The 24,218-nt window shown below is 39.0% G+C and overlaps 1 protein-coding gene across 1 annotated transcript in view; it reads left to right on the forward strand.

The window, feature by feature from the left end:
- The first annotated feature begins 875 nt into the window (after positions 1-875).
- LOC109863563 (calpain-C) overlaps positions 876-24,218 on the forward strand; it is a 31,511-nt gene continuing 8,168 nt past the window's right edge. The window contains exons 1-7 of the mRNA XM_020443838.1: positions 876-1,330; positions 12,589-12,732; positions 14,280-14,349; positions 15,956-16,238; positions 23,362-23,548; positions 23,627-23,701; positions 23,827-23,996. Of these exons, the coding sequence (XP_020299427.1) occupies positions 1,322-1,330; positions 12,589-12,732; positions 14,280-14,349; positions 15,956-16,238; positions 23,362-23,548; positions 23,627-23,701; positions 23,827-23,996 (938 nt within the window). The 5' untranslated portion in view covers positions 876-1,321. The remainder of the gene's footprint in view (positions 1,331-12,588; positions 12,733-14,279; positions 14,350-15,955; positions 16,239-23,361; positions 23,549-23,626; positions 23,702-23,826; positions 23,997-24,218) is intronic.

Here is a 24,218-nt window from a genome sequence, read left to right on the forward strand (position 1 = left end):
TCTCTTCGTCGCTCTTTTCGAGATCGGTTTTTGCTGGATTCTCTTTCTCCGTTCTTCTCCCACTCCGTTTTAACCATCTCGCTCGTCTCTCGCATACTTTCCACCCGCGACCAAGACGAGAGACCGACCCGCTTCTACAGTATCGATAGATCGAAATCACACTGTCAACGCGAGCGACTCGTTTGTCGTCACCATTTTCTTGAATTGCGTAGCGATCTTCTTCAAGAATATTGTCATTTTTGAATTCCGTAATTACACCTTGCTCGTTCGTCTCTGCCTTGACCTTTCCTTATGAGAATTCGTTTCCAAGGTGTGCAAAATTGTAACGTTCTCCAAACGCGAAATAAGATGTTAAGACAAATAAAATCTGGCAGCGTATCTACATTTGCGAGAAACATTTTGAGGTCGCCGTGGAACTTTAGGAACATTTCTGATATTTGATTTTCTATATATTCAATTATGTTGCGGTGAAAATGATTAATTTACACAAAGTTGTTTTAATTATTACATATACAAAAAAAGTCGTCCAAAGTCATCTACTCTAGTAATCTTCTAATGCGAGCGTTTTTTGTGAGAAAAAACCGTGTATAGAGAAATTATGCAACATTGCATAAATGGGTTGCAGCATCAGCCTCTTTTCACCGGCTGATTGCATAGAAACAAAATAACGATCATCCTGCTCTATAAATATATCGCGCTTTATCCAGTTGAACGAATCTCCAGCCTCTTTCCTCGCCATGAGGAAAGAGACGGCAACGTGGTCGCTCATAAAGTGGAGTGGGAGCGAAAAGGAGAGAGGATCGCCGGTGGTATCGCCGACAGTTTGAAGAAAGAGAAGGAAGGCCGGCCAGGATGGTGGTGATCGGCTCCGGATCCACGAGTGGCAGTCCATGGCGCGGGTAGCCGGTGTGCAGTCAGTCACCAATTCCGCCAGTCGGTTGTAGCCAGTCGGTTGTATCGGGAGAGCAGCTCCGTTCGCGGGGCCCGCTCACGTAGTGCGGCCTCACGCGCTTCGGTTTCCGCTGAGGAAAAACGAATTTGGCTCGTTTTCACCTGTCCGCTCAAACGAAAAATCCCAAACGGCTTTCATTATTGTACCGAAGAAAAGATTCACAAAGTGAGCTGGTTGCGCGCGAACTTCGCAGTAAGTGCGCGGAGTGTATCTCGATATCGAGTGCTGAATAAAGACGCTTGTCTGCTTCGTAAGTGATAAAGTGTTGGCTGCGCTAAGAGTACGAACGAAGAGATTTCTCGTAGAAGGATCCTCACCTCCGTGGCGCGAAACAATATTCCAGAAGAGGCTGCAGAAACCTGACCACGGATGGTTAACGTGAGTATCGCGTAGAGAGTACGTGCGAGAATGCAGTAGGCTTATTGGTGTTTTTCCGCGGTAAATTCTTAGAGAGGTTTCGCCAGTTCTAAAGCGATAAACTGTATGAGTTTCTGTTGCTGTTTTTATTTATCTGTGTTATATATATACATAGATATTATTTATATTTAGAAAAAGGATTCAAAAGAGAAAAAATAAATAAAAAAAAAACATATACAATGAAATTTCATATATAACTTTACATTTATTTTGAAATACGAATAAAAAAAAATAAAGTGTATGTTAAAACAAAGAGCGAAAAATAATTTACGTTTAATTAAATAAATATATAAATATAGTAATTATTTAAAGTTTTCGCTTTATTTTAGGCAAATATAAAATACAAAAAATATATGATGAAGAGATGCATAAAACTTTACAATCATTAACTGATATTTCAAACATTGGCGCCATGTGTCACATGGAAAGATGTCTCTCTATTTTAAATCATCTCTCTCTTTCTCTAAAATGTTTTACTAATATTATATCATCAATTGATTGAAATCGCCTTTTATCTTGTCAGTTTGCCTAGTGCAAGTTTGTGACAGTTATCAATCTAGGTCTCGTTTCGAAAACGCTCTCTGGCCCAGTTTTTTCGCCGCTCGTGCACAAAGGTAGTTTCGACTTACGAAAGGCGTCTCTACACGCGTGCTGCCCACATCTCTCCTTTTCAGCGGATAACTTACAGTTAGCACGGAATTTCTAGCAAGGTGCGGCGCTGTGTGACTAGAATGATTTCTTTGCGTGAAAGTCATCCCGCTCTGTTTGCAACGAATCTGGCTAGTGAAATGGAAACTATCGGATCCGCCGCGTGGCATGCAAACGCGAATGGTAATTCGAGTTGCAAAGACAAATATTATCGTGGTAAAATATTCCAGCACACAGTTTTCACTTTACTTTCGAGTGTGAGAAATCTCGACTTTAAATTACAATAGGCCTCTTTTATAAGCTTGTTAATATTTGACATTTTCCTGACGTGACAAACGTCGATGAGACGTTGTGCACGATTAAAGAATTTATCCATCAATGCTATTCAAAATTACATTGTATTGTCTTGAAAATGAATTAACATCACGAATTATTTTACACATGACGAAATAGCTGCAATTTTAATAAGAGAAAGGAAAGATTATATATATATAAATATATATATATATATATAAATATATATATATATATATTGTATATATGTGTGTGATTTTCTGTATGTTCAAGCCTCAAGGGAATATAATAGGAAATTTTCCACTGCAATGATTTTATGGATTCGTTACGCTTCGCGGCAGCCAACATTTTTTAACACTTTATATTCGTACGTTTGCTCTATCGATTGCAATTTTTTGTTCTATATATACATATATATTTAAAAAATACACGATTCTCATTAGTTCTCAACTCATCAATAAAAGTTTTATTACTCTTAAGAATTTAAGAAAATACAAAATATCCGTCTAATATTTTTAATTTATCTTAAATGTTGTCTGAAGTACTTTTTCCGTATTATCTACGATTTCTTATATTTATTCTCTAACTTATTAACATTTTCAAGCATTAATTTATTTACATGTTAACTCCGTAAAGAATATATTCTGTATACTGTTTAATAATAATAAGCGACTATTATCGCATCAGAAAAAGCAAACTGCGGATAAATAATACTTCCAAGCACTTGTATCTCCCTGTTATTGTAGATAAACTCCGCAATTGTTTTTTAGTACCTTAAGATTACCTTAGATTACTGTAATGTTGCGAACGTAAGCCACCGTGATTGTGAAAGAATTCAAGCGGCCCTGAAGCATTTTTACTTTCGAATGCGTCACTCATAACTACAAATTTCTACCTGCCTTTTCAAACTCCGGTTTAAAGTCCATTGGTTCGGGTCAGTCATCCCCAACTTTTAGGCAAACATACTTAATTCGTGGGTAATATTTCTCTTATCCAACTAATGTTATTCAACAAAACAACAAAATAAGCCGATTACGATATTTATTATCTTTTCGTGACATTTGACATATTGTTGTTGCAACTTCTAAGTTCCTTTATTGAATCTGACATAGAAATTACAAGACAAATAAAATAACTTTGATTGAACTACATTTCATGTTGTTCATAATTGCATTTGATTCAACGCATATTCATTTCGCGTGCAATTGCAACACAAAGACGAATAAATTTCCCGGTACTGCAGCAATTAGCGCATTTACGTCACGAGGTTGCACTCGGTGCACTTTCGCGACGGTCGAATTCGCGCCAGAAGACGATCCGACAGTCGAACGAGGGATAGAACGTAAATAGAAAAGACAAGCTCACCTGTTTCTTCGACGTATCTTCGAACGTCGAAGAACCTCGATCCGGCGCCGATTCTGCCTTCCCGCTGCGGGATTCTCTGCCTCCCGCAAAACCGGGTCTTCTCTCCACGACCTCAAAACACACAAATTACGAACGGCGCAAATGTTGCACGTGTAGGAACATTGATAGGAGAGACCGGTGTCCAGTACCAATGTGTGTACACTGACACGCGCTTGTCACAATACCTGTACATATTGTGGCGTCAGTAGAATTACCAAGGAAAGGATCGTAGAAAGTCGCATTTGAGACGTCATCGTAAAGAGCGTCCTCATTGCCGCGCAGAATTTACCGGCCGCAGACGATGACCCTCCTTTGCCGCGAGCGGCATCGGTCGCAAAAATGCGAACTGAGAGGAAATGCTCTAACCTTTGAAAGATTTATTAATCCGCCACGTATATTACATTGTGTATTGCTGCGTGAAACACATGCGGTTTTTCCACTTCAAGACATGTTGTTTTGAATTTTACACTATCGCGTAGGTGTTGCGGTTTCTCCGGTCGGTTGTGCTGTAACAGTGTTTGCGGTATTTGTTTTTCTTTATATTGTAAAAAGTCGTTGTATATATAATATAAAATATTTATACATAATATTTTCAGTTGTGAGAACCGTGAAAATCAGCTGATCGCAAGAAGCTGTGTTGCTCGTTTGTTTGCTCCGCTTCTTGTTGCTTAGAAGATTGCATGAAGTAAATTTTCTTTACAATTTTTTTTACAACTGAAATCATGTACATCTACAGAATTCGGATCATCAGTTTCTACGTGCTCATTGGCTCACGTTAATTAATTAAAAACTTAATAAATATTGCAAATTTTGCAAAATGATAAATAACTTTTATGTTCAGATTAATCCAGTCTATTTTCACACTTCGGCTGTATCAAAATGTTTCAGACACCCTGTATATACAACGACACTCGATATATATTTGGATGTCGAAGAGTTCGTGAGATTTGTACGCCATTAAATTTGTGAAGTTGCAGAAACGCCGAAGTTCTAGATTCCAAGTCGGATGATACCGAATTTTCAGATGAAATCGTCGAAAGTACTTCGGTGTGAGTATCGCTTGATGCAAGAGGAAGAAGAAATTGCAACTTGTGGCGAGGAATGAGGCGGAGAGAGAAACGATGAACTCGAGACGAACTCAAGGACACCGAAGGATTCTGACTCGTTCTACAGATCCAGTAAAAAAAGCCGAAAATAGAAATCACAAGTTTCAAAAGAAACATCTATTATGTATTTTTTAAAATTAAAAACCTTTGCTCGTTAAGTTTTTTAAACCTTTGTAATATATTATACGTCGGAAATTTGCGCGGTATTGATACTTATCTTCGAACAACGTAATTGAAGTTATTTTTGATAAAAATATTTGTTTAAAATAAACAGAATTTCTTAGATATCAGCATGTGCTTGCTTGTGTACTAAATATAATAATGTGATTTCAAAATATGATTTGTTTTTTACATGCAAAAGACAAAAAAAATTAACATAAAACTTGCAATATTAAAGATCAAAGAGTTTATTAACGTTAACGATTTCTCGGCAACTAAAACGTGATGAATCAATTTGCATCGGCGATTCCGTTAACCTATTAGTCATCGATCTTGGAACGTGAGGAAAGTGTTTCTCGGAACATGAAGATTGTTCAGGGTCGAATAAGTCAATTGTAGGCTCAGGCGAAACTCCACATCGAGATCCGCGACGAGGAGGCTGAGCACGATCGTGAAGAGAGCGGCAACCCCGCTACGATCGTCAGAAAAACGACTAAACGATTCTTTTGCCGGGGAAACTCGACTTGTTGGGCGAGTCTCCGTAAATCAGTATCCGCTCGGAAGAAAATTAGTGTCAGCAAAAGGATACAACTCGATACGCCAACGTGTACAAAGTCGTCGAACGCTAGCGGGATGAAGTTAATCAGCACGCGCTTCGAAGAACACGACAATTTATGACTTCTTGCGAGTTTCCAAGATGGCGTTTGCATTACCAATGTAATTTTCTTCTCGTAAATAACTGCCTTATCGTTCGGTTCACTCGAGCATTTCCGAAGGAGGCTGTACTCTGAAAAGAAAGAACCAATGTGCAACTAGCTCTGAAGCCGGTTTGGCGGAAGTGTCAGATCGCTTAAGTGAAACTGCGAGGTTGATGCAACTCTGTTGAGACCAATACGTGTCGCATTCAGTGATATTTTTAACCTCAATGACATAATGACATTTTATTTATTGCAAAGAAAATATTTTAATCGTTACCTTCTCTTGAACGCCATTCGATTTATTGCTTCCTGAAAGTGGGAAAATCTTGAACTCGCCGAAGGCTATGATGGCACGCATGTAGCTTGCCATCGAGATAAAGCCTCGTCGATAGAAGCCTCTTGGCTAATACACTAGAGCAGAAGTACTCAACATAGAAGTGCACGTACAAGAACGTGCTATATAGACAGTAGACGCGTGCGGAAACTCAAGAGTCGCGGTTCTTGATCGACTAGGTGATAACGCTTAAACGGTTAAAACGGTTACACAAATTTCCGGTATTTGCTAAGGAAGTAGGAGCACAAGTGACTTTGCATTGCGCGATAATCGTTCGAAAGGATCGCAAATAAAAGATCTCACGCGAGAAATTACGAGTCGTTTCAGCCACGAGAATTTGAGATTAACACTAATGAAAAATACGACGAAAAATATGTAATAAGTAGAAAAATATTGTTATGATTTATTTGTAATAATTTATTATTCGACCGTATGTAAATACATATTTTAATGTAAAACTATTTTTTATGTCAAACTATTTTTTTTCAACTAATTCCGAAACTACACAGCACAGAAATATCGCGATTTGAACCATCCTGTATAGTTTTGCTATCGAGCGTTGTGTTGCTTGAAGTGTGTTTACAAGCGAATTCACTTTCGACGTCAATGTGTAACTCTACCACCAGAACCGCATGGATGCATCGTATAGGTGAAGTATTATGTAAACGTTGATGCAGGTTCGTAAATCGAAGCAGCGCTCCCCTCAATGATATAGTGAAAAGCAACAAGAAGCTACACACTACACACAGTGACAAGCAACTGTAGAATTTATTAAGTTTAATTACAAATACATACTTTACGGTTATTACAACTCAGTTGAAATACTCATTCGATTCAACAAATCAATTTCGATTTTTTAAGTTAATGTTACAGAGGTAACCTTTTTTTCGTCACAGTAAATATTGAATATAAAAATTTTTGTTTTTTAGTTTTGAAGAAAGAAAACTTTTAAAATATCTCTAATCTTTAGTCTAAAATTATTTCTCAATTAATCTGTGTGCCGACATATCGACTTAAAAAACTATTTTTGATCAGATTTATTGATCAATTACTCAACTTTGCTATACATAGATGACTACATATCTCGACTTCCGTTTCGCAAAGTCGCCTCGTTTCGAAAAGATTAATAACGTGCTCTCGCGCGCTCGCCCAATTTTCTGCAACGTCAGACATTTGAATACATACCAAGCGGCGGACTTTCTAAGTTTCTAGTTTCGCGCCGAGTGAAAATACTGAAACCGGGCGCCGCGCCGCGGAAGTGTCGTGCCTCGCACTTCCGACAAGGAAATCGTGCGCGAGAATCGATTACGCAAGATCACTCGCGGGGACCGTTTGATTTCAAGGAAAACCGATTGGGACGCGATTGTGCGAAGCGACGCTAAAACGATGCACGATTGCATGACTTCCACGTAAGTGTCGGAATGTTACAAAAAATGCATCTGCAGCTGCGGCTTTTCAAATTGAGTTGCGTACGCACACGCAAGGTGCACGCGGCAAACAATTCTTGCAGGAGCAAACAGCGGCTGTCCCAAGGAGAGAAAGTGCTTTTGTCGAGAGACAGAGAGCAACCAGCGGGATCCAACCAAATTATGCGTAATCGAAATTACGGTCATTTTCCCTTTTCTGCTGTTTTGTTTTGTGTTGGTGGCGCGGAACCAGCGAGCACGATTGCTCAGACTCAGGTTTATTCGCGGTCGTAAACACACCTTGAAATACTACCCAATAAAAGTTCAGCGAAAGTTATTTATTCGGGAGAAGGAGATGTCCAAGTAATCGTAATATTCGATTTTTATTTTACGTTGAATTTTATTTTTGTTACAGTTAAGTGTCTGAAAATAAAAAACAACGTAAAACAGAATAACGTAAAAAAATTTTAATCGTACTCAGAGAAGTAAAATTTATGAATGATTTAATTCTCAAAGATGTATTTATTTGAGTGTTCTTATTTTTTAAATGTTAAAAAAAACAGGTTTTAAAAGTATCTGAACACACTGTTATATAAGTAATTGTTACATAATTAACAACACCCACACTACTTAACAGTAAAAGTTGCTTTGTGACGAGCTACTAACGGAATCTATTAGTAAGCTAGCATAATTGTGAAGAAGAAAAATGGAGCGAGTTATAATAAAGTGGAGAAAATTAGGGTCACAGTTCACGAGGTTATAAAGAGCGCTCACTGTCAAGCACCGTTACACGCGAGAACGCGCATCTCGATTCAGTCAGTACAGCATTTGTGAAATCGAGAAAAACGCGCAGAACTAATAAAATCTTCTGTCTAAAGATAAAATCACTTTTATACTCAAAGACATAATGCGAGATTTTTCGTAAAATGAATTTCACACACTCGCACGCACACGCACTTGGATCGATCTCTAAATGTTTCTCTCCCAAACATATTATTTTCGAAATTTCTAGTTTCCCTCAGAACAAATATTTGAGGAGACACTCTCTCTCTTTATAGTCTCATTTATTGTATGTAATTATTTTTTAGAAAGTTCTTGCGTTGCCGGATAATCTGGTTCTTTGAACTTGAATATCTTATAAATTGTGTTCCGTAATAACTTCGCTTTTGCACGCTCGACTGGCCTGATCGTTCGATGGCGACGTGCGCTGATCAAATGGCGGCCTTGTTCGTTTTGTGAAATAAAATGAATGTAATAACACGCGTTGCTACACGTGACCAACGTAAAATTCTTTTCGCCCAAGTGACTTGTACATCACTGATGTTTCTTATGCGGAGTGACGTGTCAAGAATCGCGACAGGAAGAACGCAAAAGCTCTCGCATTTCCGCACGATCATACGCCGAGTCACGATGTAACAACATAGGTTTTTCGCCCTGCGAGCACTGCGCTTGGATGCGCTTGAGTCTCAAGGCCATATGTGCAAGCTAAGCGTAAAAATTCCCTGACCAGTAGAAAGTACACGATTAGTCATCAACAATTGCTCGCACGGGAATATCTGATGCGTGTTTACGTCACATTGTTCTTATTTGCAAGTTATGTGTATCAGTCCACGTCAGTTGACGTTTAGAAAAAGATATTTTAAATTGTGGATATTAATATTTATAATAATGAATAAAAATAGAAGAAAGCAAATTTATCTCTTATAAACAAATTCATATAAAAATGATAAATTACGACTACCTTCGATCTAGTATCTTCTTTGTCGACAAGGCAAACCGTCGAGGATAAATAATAACAAAAATTATTTGACTATCCTCACTAATTGATTAAGAAACATTTTCAAATAAGTTTGGGATATGTTAAAAAGCTGAAAACACTAAGTAAAAAAATTGTGAAAAAACGAAAGAAGATAGATGATGAAAGATCACCGTCGACGTCTGGTTTTATTTCTCAAAGATTTTAAGGAAAGACATTCATACATTCTACACGGTGAATTCTCAAGCAACCGCCTTCCGCTAAAGCGAACACTTCAGCGATCTACTATACACGTTAGGTATATAATAGCTACCATATTCCCGTACCGGTCGAACTAGTTTCATGCTTGGTTCTCCCGCGGCCTTGAGGCGCGCGCGGACCACTACGCGGTGGTTGCCGGGAAAGCTTTTACTGCTTGCCTCACCCGTCTTGGTCCACGATACTACTTCTCGGCCTTCCGCAATTTCAGTCATTATAACCGTACCTCTCGTGCTGCTCTTGGACAGATGAAATGGCTCCAAGCTCGTCGGCTTGAGGCCCATCTTCGAGATTTACAAAGCAGCGGCGCACAAAATAGACCGCTTCAAACGTGAAATATGCACGAAGATTGTAGAAATAATTCTTCTTACTATTTTATTTCTAGAAAAACACGTTAGTTTTTCTATTAAATCGTGAAAACGATAAAAAAATGTATTCGTCGAGGTGCAGGTGTAACAAGAACAAACTGTCTCATAATCGATCTATTACAAAACGGCGCTAGACGCGTAGCTCTTTGTCAAGCGCGACGACGACAACGCAAAAAGACACGCCTCAACCTGGAATTTCAAGGTGGCTCCGCGCTACAAAATAGGACTGTTTGCGACAGTGAGAAGAGACAATGAGAAAGAAAACACAGAAGCGGCGACGGCGCACGCCCGTAGGCGCACAAACTCGACAAAGACGACTTCTGCATTGCGCTAATTATCCGGTGTCGTTTCATTGCGAATCTTAATTGGTGCACCACGCCGTTTGACGAAATTAGCCGGCCTCGGAACAATGCGCGAAACCGGAACGCCGCGGCGCCCCGGCCAATGTAATTGAGTATTTCGCAATCGTGACGCTTTCACGACCACGCGCACCTTCTTTCGCATTTATCGCCTACGCGGTGAAAATATGTTATCAACAGCCAGTTGCAAAATGACGGCTCACTGAGGCGTGGAGGACATCTGCGTCGCAGAAATACGTTCAATGACCCATCACCGCGATAGCGACATTTTCCCGCGAACGGTATATTTCTTATTGAGCGAGTCATTGTGTTCACTCGAAAGTGGTTAATATCTAGAATAAAAAACTACTTTATAATGTTTATTCATTAACAATAAATATTAAAGTTTGTGATAATGTTCAATTTAAATTTAAGATTAATACGCTTATATGTCTAGATGAATTAAAGTTTAAGAAATTATTGAACGCGTAGACAAAAAAACTGGTGAGAAAGCTGATTTAGCATATCACTCGCATATTATATAATATTATTTGCATATTAATATCTTGAAATACAATTTTTTACGACGTAAAAGTAAGGGAACAAGAATATTTTACATCCGTGTTTTCTTTTTACTTCCTCGTTCTCATGTTGATTTACCTGCGCAAGAGCACGGGCATCTACTAGTAGAATAAATATCGAACGTGTTAATAATCACCAGAGCATTAATATTAATGAACTAGTGAGATATATAGCGTGCGCGCGTGTTTTGTAGGCGAGCGTTTCGCGCGGAATATTCGGAGCGCGCCGTAATCGCGGAAGATTGTTTCTTAATTTTGCGTCGGTGGTAGCGCCATGTTATTAAAGTTCATTAGGCGAGCGAGCACCATCGACATTTGCCAAGCTCGGTGCAAACCATCTCGATACGAATTGCCGAACCACAGAAAAACCGCGCTCAAAATTAGACGTAAACGGGCGGTAGGCGAGTCCAATTGTTGTAATTTATATTCACAGACGCGCGTAAAAACTTGACTATGATAAAGAAAGAAATGTCATTGACTTTTCTTTCTTGACAAATACATAAATAGAATAAAAGGAGTTATAAAAGATTGGCGGCGAAAACTCGGGCTAGGAGAGAGAGTGTTGAATCGCAATTAACACAATGTGTTTGATGAGCTCGAAACGCTCTATCGACGCGCAGCATCGAGGCCACAAGCTCACCGTTGATTAGCGAATGCGCGAATAGTTTGCTCGCGAAAGTGATTTGTTATACCTGTTTGCGCGACTGACAAGGTGTTATTATGAGAGTTTTTTTGGAGAGCAATGATGCGTTGGAAAGGCAGAATTTTGCGAGCCCTCGCTATCGAGAGATCTATGGAGGTCAACGAGGTACGTTCATGGCGCGTGAGAAAGACTACGCAGAAGAACTCTGAATGTTATTCAAAATTTTGAAATCAGCAACCACTCATATTGCGGCAGAAGCATATCTAACGGGTTTAGCTTTTAAATTAGAAGAATTAAAATTAGGCTTACACGCACGCAAATGTGTGTTTCTCTAATATTTGTTCTCCAAATTCTAAAAGCAAATTTCGTGCAATGGCAAATTTTGCTGAGAGACCGTCTGGATTTATTTCCGTGTTTTCCAGCAAACTTTTCAGCCGTATTGTTTATGAACATTATTTTACGTGAGAATGCTCGGGAAGTTGCTTTGCGCACACTCGTGCAATTTAAACGTCGACATTTGCTAAATGCGCATTATTAATAGTCGCAAGAACCACTCTGCGGTATATTTCAGGGAAGTTTTTGAACGTCTCTTATGCTCTTAAGACTGTGCCTTAATTACGAGAGGAGATGGAGAGAAGAATGAGTAGGTGATATGTGGGTAGAGGTACTGTTAAATTCTCACCCTCTTATTAGCAATGAGCCATTAATATTAATTAGGTAACGTAATCTTTTAATTCGTCTTATCTAGGAAGTTCTTTGTTAAGAGAATACCATCAAGTCTCTTTGTTTTCGTATGCACTTAAATAACTGAAGCTATTTTCATTGCATTCTCAAACTAAAGCAGTTGTAATTAAGAAGCACCTATCGCACGCGTTTTGTTTCAATTAAGATTATTTAATAAGATTAATTGCAGGTTACGTTAAAATTTTTATTTTGACGTCACATAAATTAAACTTTAAGTCTTGCTCACACACACATTATGTCTACATAAAAATTATTAATCTCAATAAATAGTCACATTATTAATATTACGATAAATGGTTACAAGTTAAAATTTAAGTCATTTACATTATATAAAACTATTAATATTATGATAAATAGTCACTTAACATTTATAATTACGACAATTAGTACTATTTCAACTTTTTAATAAAAAAATCTACGTTTTATGTTATTTGAATTTTAATTTAATTTTAGTTTTATCACAGAATTTTCTATTGTTTTAGGACGTAATGAGCGAGTACGAACGAATCAAGCGTTCGTGCTTGAAACGAGGCGAGCTTTGGGAAGATCCGGAATTCCCAGCGACACAGGCGTCAGTCTTTTATCATCAGACGCCACCTTTTCAATTTCAATGGAAAAGACCGAAGGTAAGGTAGAAGTAAGATTGTTCTTTTATCTTTGACAAACAAACTTATCTTTCAATAGCTTTATGTTGTGACAAGACTTAAAAGACTTTGCTATAATATACCCTCAAATCACGAAATTAATATTGGTATAAATTTTTTATTTCTCAAAGATATCGTTTTGGTTCTTGTATTGAAGTATGTAACGTGCATATGTGTGACACATATTTATTTTTCTCGCAACCGAAATAAAACATTATTACTTATTCTTTTGGTGACTGATAAACAACAATGTGTTTCTTTCGGGAACATTATGGAACTAATCTAGCTTCGTCGGCTCGCTCCAGTTCCTAAAGAACGGAGATGTGCAAGGTGGAGCTTAGGAACCGTAACGAAAACAGTTCGCAACCTTGACACGCAGCTCTTCTGTCGCCTGCGTGCTTATGATCGTGTCTCCTGGTCAAAACAAGACTTAACGGAATCTCCCATCCCGTCAAAGATGTTACTGTTCTTATAATTATTTTGATTTTGAATTTTCTCGTATTAAATTAATTCACGTTTAAAAAATATACATATATTTAGCATATATATTTCCTTGCATATTCATTCAGCGTTTAGCTCTTAACGTTCTTATTTTCTGATTGGTTTGATATTAAAGAGAGCTGTTTATATAAATATTCGTAATATCAAAACTAAAATTTCTAGAATCTTACATTTCCGCAATAGGATGAGATCTCTTAGAGCTTAATGAGAGTAGTTGCGATTCTGGAATCGCAGAATCAGAGCTCAACGATCCTAATCGACGTTGGTTGTGCAACCTGCACGATGAGACGAGAAACGAGCAAACGTCAGGTGAAATCGGCGACGCGTAACTAAAGATCTTTGCTGTTCTTACCGAACGAAACATCGCATCCGTGTATTGATCTCTCGCAATATAGAAGTCACGCATTTCTACTACAAGGTCAACAATTGCGTGCGTGACGTTTGTCGCGCCTTTAACGGCGTCGTCGAAGATCAATCCGCTCGCAATTCCCGTCACAATCACGCTACACCGGAAATATGCTAAAAGGGTATTGCGCCAATGCGGGATGCAACGGTTGGAGAACAGTTATTTAATACGGCCTCGATTATTGCGATACGATGAACTCTTCTCGTGTCGTTAATATTTAATATTTCCCTATTCGACATACAAAGCACTAAGTGATTACGAGACATAACTACGCATATATGAGAAATATCGAATGAAAAGATTGCATTCTAATTAACGAAACCGCGAGGTCATGGCTCGAAATTATATTTTATCTTAAACGTCACCTTAACATTAGAACTAACGATGTTGAATGTAATATCTAGTTTTATCACATCCGTCAATTTGACAAAATATTTGAAAAACAAAAACAATAAATGTACTTTTGTTTACTTAAGAAATCTGAAATTGTTTTTTTTTTTTTAACGGGCTTGATAGTTTTAGTGCAAAAACTTTGTTTTTAAATGAATACTTTTATTTTTGTTGTTACATTGATTGTTTCTGTCAGCCTCAGGTAAAACAAACACAATGACTTTTATTTCAGGAATTATGCAATCGTCCTATCTTCGTCAGCGACGCACCAGCTCAGTTCGATGTCATTCCTGGGAAGATGGGTGAGTTTTTTAAAGTCATTAGCGGCAAATAATTTTACACGTTACAACCGGAAGATGCGAACGAGGAACGAGGTGTGCAGATGTATTTTAAAAGCGTCACCGTGCGCAAGAAAGGCGCACGAAAGGCATACGAAACGATAGAACAGGTCGTTCCGCTTTTGCCTTCCCTACTTACCGCGGCAGTACAGAATTTCCTCGATGGACGTAATGATACGTTGTACTCTTCGTGCGTGTTTGAAAAACCTTGGCTTCTACTTAACTTGTTTTATGCGACGAAAGGTTACGGGAGTTCATCGCGAATCGGTAATCAAATACTACACGTTCACGTAATCGCTTGTTAGTCATAGTTTTCATTAACATCAACTTGCAATTGTTTATAAACAAATTGTGAATTATATTATCTAGATAATTGCACGAGGTATTCGAGAAATATACATTAATCGTATTAAGCTCGCGAATATGTCTTGCAAACGTTAGATAAATATGTACGCGAGAGAGTTTATATGTATTAATTAAATTAGAAAGTTGCACGTTTCCGTGCCGGGTACGCGCAATTTACTACAGAATTTAACTAGCTGCTAATTATGAAAATAGTAACACTTGTTAAATGTTACGTGGCGAATCGAATGTTTGGAATTATTTTTTCGCGTTATAAACATCGAGATAAGATCGACACAAATGACGAGCACATAGTGATTTAGCTTTAGTTAACTGCAAGATTTCTGTGTGCAGAATGAAATATATATACTGAAGTTTCTTGTCAGAAATATAAATAGACTAAAGATAGTTTTTGTCTACACATTTGGTTGCAAATATACTACATAAATATAGTTATTGATTTTTGTATTACATATTTTGTTATTTGTTAAAAAAGATGTTCTGCTCCCATTGCATTTTATAAATTTCATCACACGACGAGATTACGCGCCGCAAGAGCGTTTCTTGTTATTATATTGCGTTGTAGTAATAATCTCGCTTTTCCGTAGCTTTTGGGTTTTGGTTTTCGGATATTCGTAACTGCGAGCAACTCAGGAAATTAAAATGGAATACGACTTTACGTATCTCTCTCGGACGCGAGCTAATGCACCGTGGAACGTTCTGGGACGTAATCCCTTCCGTAGCTTGGATATAATTCACGAGTGTTGCACCGCGCCGCCGGAAGTCGAGCGCCCTCGAGTAAGCCATGCGGGCGCATTCCTGAAGATATAACTGCGTTCGCTGTGGTGCGCGCGACGTGTCCCGTTAACGTGTACGCAGCAGCACGCACAGCCGAGCGCGATGACGACATGTAATAATTTGTGCCGACCTACATCGCGACAACGTGAAATTCGGCGACTTACCCTCGCGCAAACGTCTACATTTTTATTTGAAAAAGAAATCACTGCCGCAACGACGCGTGCGAGTCGAAAAAACATTGCTTTCGACTTCCGCAGATTGTTGTTTCAAAAAGTAATTAAACAGTCTTTATATTTTAAGTCTTTTATATATGTAACATTTAGTACACAGATAATTACGTGCATTTACGTTTTGTTATATATAAAACATTATAATGCTTAAGAAATATTTAAATTTTACAAGCATTTGGCAATTACTATTTTGTTAACAGGTGATAAGTGGCTGGTGTCGTGTCTGGGCGTCCTGCACCTCAGTAAAGGTCTATTCTACAGAGTGGTACCGGCTGATCAAGGTTTTGGCAGTGGTGGCGAACCCTCGGGCTCGCCAACCGCTGAATACGCCGGGGTGTTCAGGTTTCGATTGTGGTGGTGTGGCGCGTGGGTGGAAGTACTCGTTGACGACAGATTACCAGCGGTTCATGGAAGACTGGCCTTCGTACAGAGTCGCCATAGCGATCAGTTTTGGCCGGCGCTGTTGGAGAAAGCTTACGCCAAGTAAGTCTGCCTAATTTTTAACAAGAACGTCTTCATTTAAATTAGAAAAATGACATTTGCGAAAAAACAACACTGTTATTAGGCTCTGATAAAGCAAATAATTAAGCCAATTTAAATGTTTAATTATACGACAAGAGCAAACTAATGGCAGAATATTGTGCTATAATTACTAAATTCACGTTTGACAAAATGTTTTGACTTTAAGTCATCTTCACTTGGCATGATATTTATGACAATTCCGGGACAGAAGTGATTGACACAATAAATTTGACAGTGCACTAGCATGTTTAAAAGTGACTTAGATTTTATTTTATTATATTGAAAAAATATGTAGCGAGTGTTAATAAATAAATTATTTTAATTCAAATTTTCTTGATTTGTTGCCTTCGAGTTTACTTCAAGTTAAATCATGTAAGACCCGAGAAACGCCGTGCTCTTACAATGAAGATGGTTTTCGAGCCAAGTTGAGACGAGCGGCGAAGTGCCGTGGGCGGCGTGGGCGTCCACCAGGTGGCCGTTCAAGGTGAACTCGCGCACGAAGATCGACCTCAGTGCGTTCGATCGATGAACCCCGATTACCATTGCCGCGGGTGTAGTACAAGAGATTGCAAGCGCAAAACGAGCCGACAGACTGGCGTCGTCTGCGCTACAAAATGCTGTTCCAAATCTTGTCTTCAACTTTGCAAAAAGAAATGGAAGTTCGACTTTGTTTAATTACCATTAAACTTTTAACCACAATAAAAGGCCGATGAGAAAGTTAATATTGCTTAAAAAAAAGATAAATGAATGGATTAACATTCAAAGATGTTTTTCGGATTTGAACCGCGTTAGTGTTCATTTGCCGCGACTCATCTCGCGCGACGATTCGATAGCGCGCGATTTTCCGAGATGGAAGATGAGTTTACGCGAACGGACGAACACGACGTGACCGGTTCTGCCGGAGGTCCTTGCTCCTCTTCTTAATCTTCCTCTGATGACCGTACCTTTCACTTCCCTGCCGTCTCTTTTCCCTCGTTATGCCCATCGTCTTGCGTATCTCGTCTCTCTCTTCTCTTCTTTGGTTTTCTTGCCTCCTCGTGAGTGCAAGTCCTCGCTTGGGCGTTGCTCTCGAAACTGCAAAGTGTTGGCGTCGAAAAGAAGAACGACCTCGCCCCGCGCCAAACAAAAGGGAATCGAAACAGCAAACGACGATCGAAAGATGATTACCTAGCGATTACATTGAATGTTACGTTGAAGGGTTGCGTTAAAATTTTCTTGTATCCACGCCCTCTCATCTTACTTAGCTTCAGTTACATATTATTTTCAAACAAGTATAATGTAGGTAATGTTTATTCTGACGAAAGAAAAGATATGTTTCTTTTATCATAAGATATTATTATCTCAAAATTATCATGTTGTAACTTGCAAAAGTGATACTCTCGTATTATCATGTAAACACAGTGTCGCGTCCGCGCGCGCTCATGTATGTGTGTAGTATATGAGCAATATCGCTTATCGTCAATGATATAAATGACTAATAAAAATTATTATTACGAAGAGAGTACTAATGCTCTTAATGAGCTGATTAAGAGGAAATTGCACACTTTGTAACAATATCTGCTTAAACAACAATAATGAACTTTCCTTTGAATATGTGTGCTCGTTACGCTCGAGAAAGATCACGCACGAAGGTGCTTAAAAAAAGAAAAACCACCGCTTTATTTAAAACACGCTAGTACGCACGTAGCATTTACCTAAAATACCAACAATTCGCATAAATCTCGACGTAACACCGCACTGACAAACATAATGTGTGTTCAGTCAACAACCGTGAATGCACTTTGGTACAATTTTATCGTTACACGTGCTACTTTTACATCACAATAAACCATCGTGTATGTAACGAGAGATTGTCGTGCAGTTAACTCTTTGGAGAAAGCAGAATGAGACGATGACAAGTTTCAAGAGGGAAAAATTATTCTCCCGAGAAATGTGCGTGCAGTCAACTACAACTGACCTTTTTACGCACGCGAAATTTTTATAAACATTTAGTATACACTGTGACACTATTATTTTGCTCAAATAGTGTGTAAAAGTTTGAATGTTATTCGAACCAATTACGGGATGTTATACGACAAATACACTCAATTGTAATTTTTCAAAAACATTTGTTCAACTTTAATTCAAACCCTTTTCAGTTCAATATACCTAAATGACAAAAATCGAAATAACTATACTTGTTTACTTCATTTTCATTCGTTGTATCATGCGGATACAAACCACCCAACGAGGTCGCGGCTCATTAATAATTGATTGCACGCTGCAGATTCGCAACTTCCGCCCGTCACTGATGGAATGTACAGAACCGCTAATTGATGTTGCAAGCTTCTCAATTCATCGCAGCTGGTAGAGTCTGCGATAACAATTTTACTTGCGTTAATATAATTTTTTTTTAGGAGGAGAGGAGACGTACAAGCGTAATAATTACGATTACGATAATGATTGCGCAACGACGTTATAATATTGATCTCCCCACGCGTGTTTGCTATTCTTACACGTGGAAATAACTCGCGGGAAAACTTACGTGATAAGCTTAGCGAGATAATATTTATGGTTCCGTGAATGTCAGGAAATACGCACATTGCGCGTGCGCTCGGTAATTTTCACGGCAAAAAGAAAGTTTAAAGCGTAAATTCCAATGATTATACGGCGTGGAGTAATCGCGATAGGAATCGCGCAAGCGATTATCTTAATAATTCAGTCACAATGTAATCTCTGCTTTATGCCCGACAATCACGCGGTAAATTGCCAAGAATTGTTGAATTTAATTGCTAAAAACGGGTTAAAACACATATACATTTATTCGCTTCGAAACATTTGCAAGCTATCGAATTTATTTTTACTATCCGCGCGCGAGAATTCGCGAAACAGGTCAACGCGTAGCGGTCGCATCAAGCGCGATTACGGCGAGCTGTTAACGCAAAACAAATACGGATTGCTCGATTAATATTGCAGCGTCAGAAATTGGGACTTGTGCAATTTACAAACCCGCGCTGACACACTTTCGAATCGACGAACATATCTTTACGCGGGATTACGTACGTCGCCATGAAATGTCGACGACAAATTAATCGCGCATTAATGTCACGTGGAGCACGTGAATCAGTAAAATATCACAGGGCATACATCTGCGCGCGGGTTTGAAAATATCGGCTGGAAAATCGCGGGAAAATGAGCAGCAGAAGAGAAAGACGGGTTTTGCGTTCGCCGACCTTTTGTCGTTCACGGTGACCTAACCGGAAAATCTGATCGATCCGGAACGATCGGCTAGGCTTTATTAAACCAGTAGCGGGAGCTAGAAAGCTCCTTTGCGTGCCGATGTATGAGCAAGAGTATGCGCAACATGTCTCGATTTCCATTAGAAAACACCGTCTACTTTTGCGCCTCGGATCTTGCTTGCAGACGCGTGCCTGACTTTTGTTAGCCCACATAATTTATTCCCCGTGTAGAAAGTGCTGTCACATATTGGAAAATAATGTGCGCGTACAAGCACACACTCATGGAATGGGAAATCACATTAGAAATTGTAGAAATTAGCTCTTCGAATGAAAATAAAGAAAGCGCACACGTCAACGCGCATTGCGCGAAAACGTTCTATTACGAAATGGTAACGTAACTGTTGAGCACATCTAGAGTGTTAAATTTTCGTTACGTGAGTCGGAAAATATTGCAAAACTTCTATTAAAAAACAAATGTCAGCCTTTATGTAAGAGAGTTTTGCTTTCTCATTCATAAAATTTACTTTCTTTATTCTTTTTTTTTTTTTTTTCACTTGTCTGTATACTCCTTTCACTTATTTATCAAAGAAGAACAAATTTGCATATCTCTCTGTTTGCAATACGCACAGAGGCAGCGAGGTTTCCGCGACGTTTGTCAACAGGTGCTTTGTCGATGCTTTTCGAACCCACTGTCAAAGACACTTGACCCGAAAAGAAATCAGGCAGCCCCGAGATATTCGATCGGTTTGCGATTTCGTATGCCGCGCGGACGTGTGTGACTCGCGCGTGTACACGCGGCACGTACACGCTCGCGCGATACTACAACCAAGCTCTGATACTTTCACTCGGTAAGTAGTCGGTGTAGCCGGTCGTCGGCGATGGATCGGAGGTCAGTGCACTGGTGACCACCACAAATCCATGCTCGTATTCCGCGAGCATCCGCGAAACAGTCGCGAAGGCATGTCAATAATCCCGAAGGTGGATGCTCGCCGAATAGCTTTGCAAATCGATTTTTATTCGGTTCAACTCGGAATCATTAAGATCTCGCTGCTCGCATGTTCGAGCGAGTCATCGTTAAATTTGCTGAGCGATTGATCGAGCGAGCTCCTCGATCGCTGCTTTCTACGCGAGGGAGATATCCCGCCGACTCTTACGCAAGAGAACATGAAACGAGATCTAGTTGACCAATCGCATGACGTATAAAAGATCAGATCAAAAAATCATACTTGTAATCGCGCGTGTAAGAACCGCAACCGGTGTCGCGAAACGTGTAATAGAACTTGCTCGATTAGCGATATTCAGGAGCGACTGGTCGGCATATGTCGCTTTCTCTTTAATATAGACAATTTTGCCACTTTTTATTTACAAAAAAAAAACACCTTTCATATGTAATATAAATAACGTGTGGAGAATTGCGCAAGTAATGCACTTCACGATTTTGTTTGAAGAAAGAGAAAAGCGATTTGCGATTACACATCATCATCACGTCACGCAATGATCTCGAGGACACTACTGCGAGTGGGATGTAACAAGTATGTAATAATAGCGGAAGACGATCGGCGATGACGACGTAGATGATTGGTAATGGAGCGAGGCAACGTGACAATGACGTTGCGCGTACGCGTGCGACCGCCTCGCTCCGTTAGGCAAACGTGAAACGGAAGTGCAACGGGCAATGCACGCTGCTAACTGTTGAGTCACAAAGTGACAACAAAGATGTTACATAGACACCGCGTTTCTAGCACCTCTGGCCAAACGCTGAAGTGACCTCTTCGTGAAAATCTCCGTGACGGCTCCCCACGTTACCGACGTTCACCAACGGTGAACATTTCAGGCTTGTTAAGCGGCAATTAGCATTTCTTACGACGATACACTCGAGATTGCTATCAAATAGAAAAGGTGCTATTGCTCAAGATCAGTGATTCTCAATTTATTCATTTCGAAGAATTTTTTCAAATAAATTCGACATCTCGTATGTATCTCGTTGTAATCTCAAATGTATAAATGCAAATAGAGGTAATTAATGTTAATTGTATCACTTTCATAAATCAAGAGCAAACATTAAACGAGCCAAAATATCAAAGTCACTTATTATTTATCAATTATACCATTATTTTTGCTGAAAGAGCAACAATTAATTGTTTCACACAATTGCGATTGAGAGAGACAGAGAGAATTTCATAATAATTTCCTCTGAATCCCGCCACAGTACATGATGATTAATCACGTGAATAATAAACTTGGCACGCAGTCTAACAAAAAGAGAAGAGCAACAAGCTGCTCCGATCCACTTGCTTGAAACTTTTTCCCCGGGCGTTACGTACACATTTTCCTTGAGAAAATACCCAAGTAATACCCGCGACCGTGCGTGTGAATGGTTACGGTTTCCAGATTGGCCTGAACGCGCGCGAACTGCGCGCGCGATAATAAAGAAAAGGCGTCGACGACGCCTGGAACGGAGCAAGACCCGTTATCTCAGGAATGCTAATTCCCGCAGGAACGGCACATGCGAGGAAGATAACATCGTCTACTCCCTTGACTCTCCCTCCGTCGAGAATCTTTGTGACCTTCTTCCTACTCTTCTGCGATCATTTTTTTTTTTTACCCGCGCATTGTACAGGTCAAGAACTCGTGTAAAATATCACATTTTCCATCGGACTAGAACTTCGTTATCGTTGAGAGATAACGATAATAAAGTTATGTTTTCTTTTCGAATTTCGCATGATGCGCTTTCCGAGTGCTCGCACGCTTTGGTTTCAAATGTATCTACCTCTGAAAAAATAGCTTGGTAAAAGGCGACTACATTGAAAAATAAATACATTTCAACTTGATAAATTGTTGTTCCCGGATACTTCAGTCATATAAATCATATTTTATATGTACGAAACGTATTTCGGAATGATTTCACGAGATTTCTCGACTATTCATGAGGCGTACGCTTGCTTGTTTGGCATGTAGCTAATAAATTATAATTTAAATTTGCCATAAATGCTGAAAGAACGATTGAAAAATGTTAGTGTAATAAAAACTTTCTTTTTCTGAGATGAATCTAATATATCACGTTGTTGTGCTACTAAATATTAAATTCAGTTATTTTACTGTTGTACAAATTTACAAGAAATGCTCATAATACAGAAATACGAAGATTACCTTACATTAATTATTTCTTTATACGGGATTGAATGTTCGATCGACGATATCTCTCAGAGTGGAAGTCGATAATCGCGATATTGCCGTCTTTAGACATTCTGAATTGATTCGATGAAAGTTACAACGGTATCCGCGTTGTTCGTAATAGCGCGTATGGTACATTGCACAGTGTCAGTGCTTAGAAAGGTCGTGGATGAAAAAAAAATCCTACCCATCCGCTTTCCCTCATCCGACCAAGTGCCCAGCGATTAAGAAAGTCCACATTGCGTTTTCTCCGTGCGTTGTGTGAGAAAACACCGATCGATCTCACCGTCGTGATAAACACATAGCTGATGAGCGATGGCAATTTTATTATGATTAATGCACGTCGTTCGTTAACTAGGAATCGACAATTATTTTTCTTTAAGTTTATTTACGCGTCAAATCATTTATTACGTTACGCGTCTTAGGTGGTCTAATGTGAGTAGCAAACACTAAGACGAGGTTGGAAGATTAAGTGCCGATTAAAACGAAAACTCTTTACGTTGTATTAACATTAAGTTTTACGGCGTTTAATTAACTACGAACTTCCAAGTTAATTAAATGCCGTTTGTAGAAAAATAGAGCAATTATAGATATTATTTTTTAAGTCTTTTCTGTTGGTTCACATTAAAAACTATTGATTTGCGGTGATTATCGGCGTTGATAAAATAATTTTCTCGTGTAATTATTTTCAGACTTCACGGTTCTTACGAGGCACTTAAGTACGGCACATTACTAGATGGCTTATCCGATCTCACGGGCGGCATTACCGAAAGCATCGCCATTCGTCAGGATCCCACAGCGTGCGGACGAGCGCTGTCGAAGCTTTTGGACATGACGTCTCTCATCACTTGTACAGTAAACAATAATCAACAGCAACAGGTAGAAAGCCTTTCACAGAATCGAATACAACATAGTTCTTTCGAACGTTTCGTTCACATGTGCGTGTTTTTATTGTAGATACGTGCCAGCACAGAGAAACTCGCTAATGGCATACAAATGGGAATCAATTACAGACTGTACGCGATTGAAAGGGTTGGTATATCAGTAATATTCGTGTTTCGTGTCTTTACGTGTGCAAAAAATGATTCGACAAAAGAATTCGAGAACAAGTAGCGAAAGTGTGAGAAAAAATAACTCGATAAAACTTGCTGCTGTAGGTAGAAACTTTTGGAGGTGAAGCCGTGCAATTAGTAAAATTAAGAAATCCTCTTGGACCTGGTGGGGAATATGTGGGTGCTTGGGCGAGAGGTGGCCTTGAGTGGGACGAAGTGCCCGCAATGGAAAGGGAACGGTTAGCCGTGAGAAATATGGCTGAAGGAGAATTTTGGTAAGTAAACGAAATGTGCGAGATATAACGCGTAAAATTTAATTGCAATTTATTTCGTTTGTAACGTATAGTATTGTAAGGAAAATCAAAGTGTAAAAAGTCTAATTCTTATATACATTGTAATTTATATTTGTGTGTGTATCTATAATTCTTATATTTTGTATGTGTATAATATTCAATTCTATTTGCGTGAATTTTGGATGTAACGGCGATAATCTCACA

Source organism: Pseudomyrmex gracilis, unplaced genomic scaffold (assembly GCF_002006095.1).
Source record: "Pseudomyrmex gracilis isolate BER0280 unplaced genomic scaffold, ASM200609v1 scaffold_0, whole genome shotgun sequence".
Taxonomy (NCBI): domain Eukaryota; kingdom Metazoa; phylum Arthropoda; class Insecta; order Hymenoptera; family Formicidae; genus Pseudomyrmex; species Pseudomyrmex gracilis.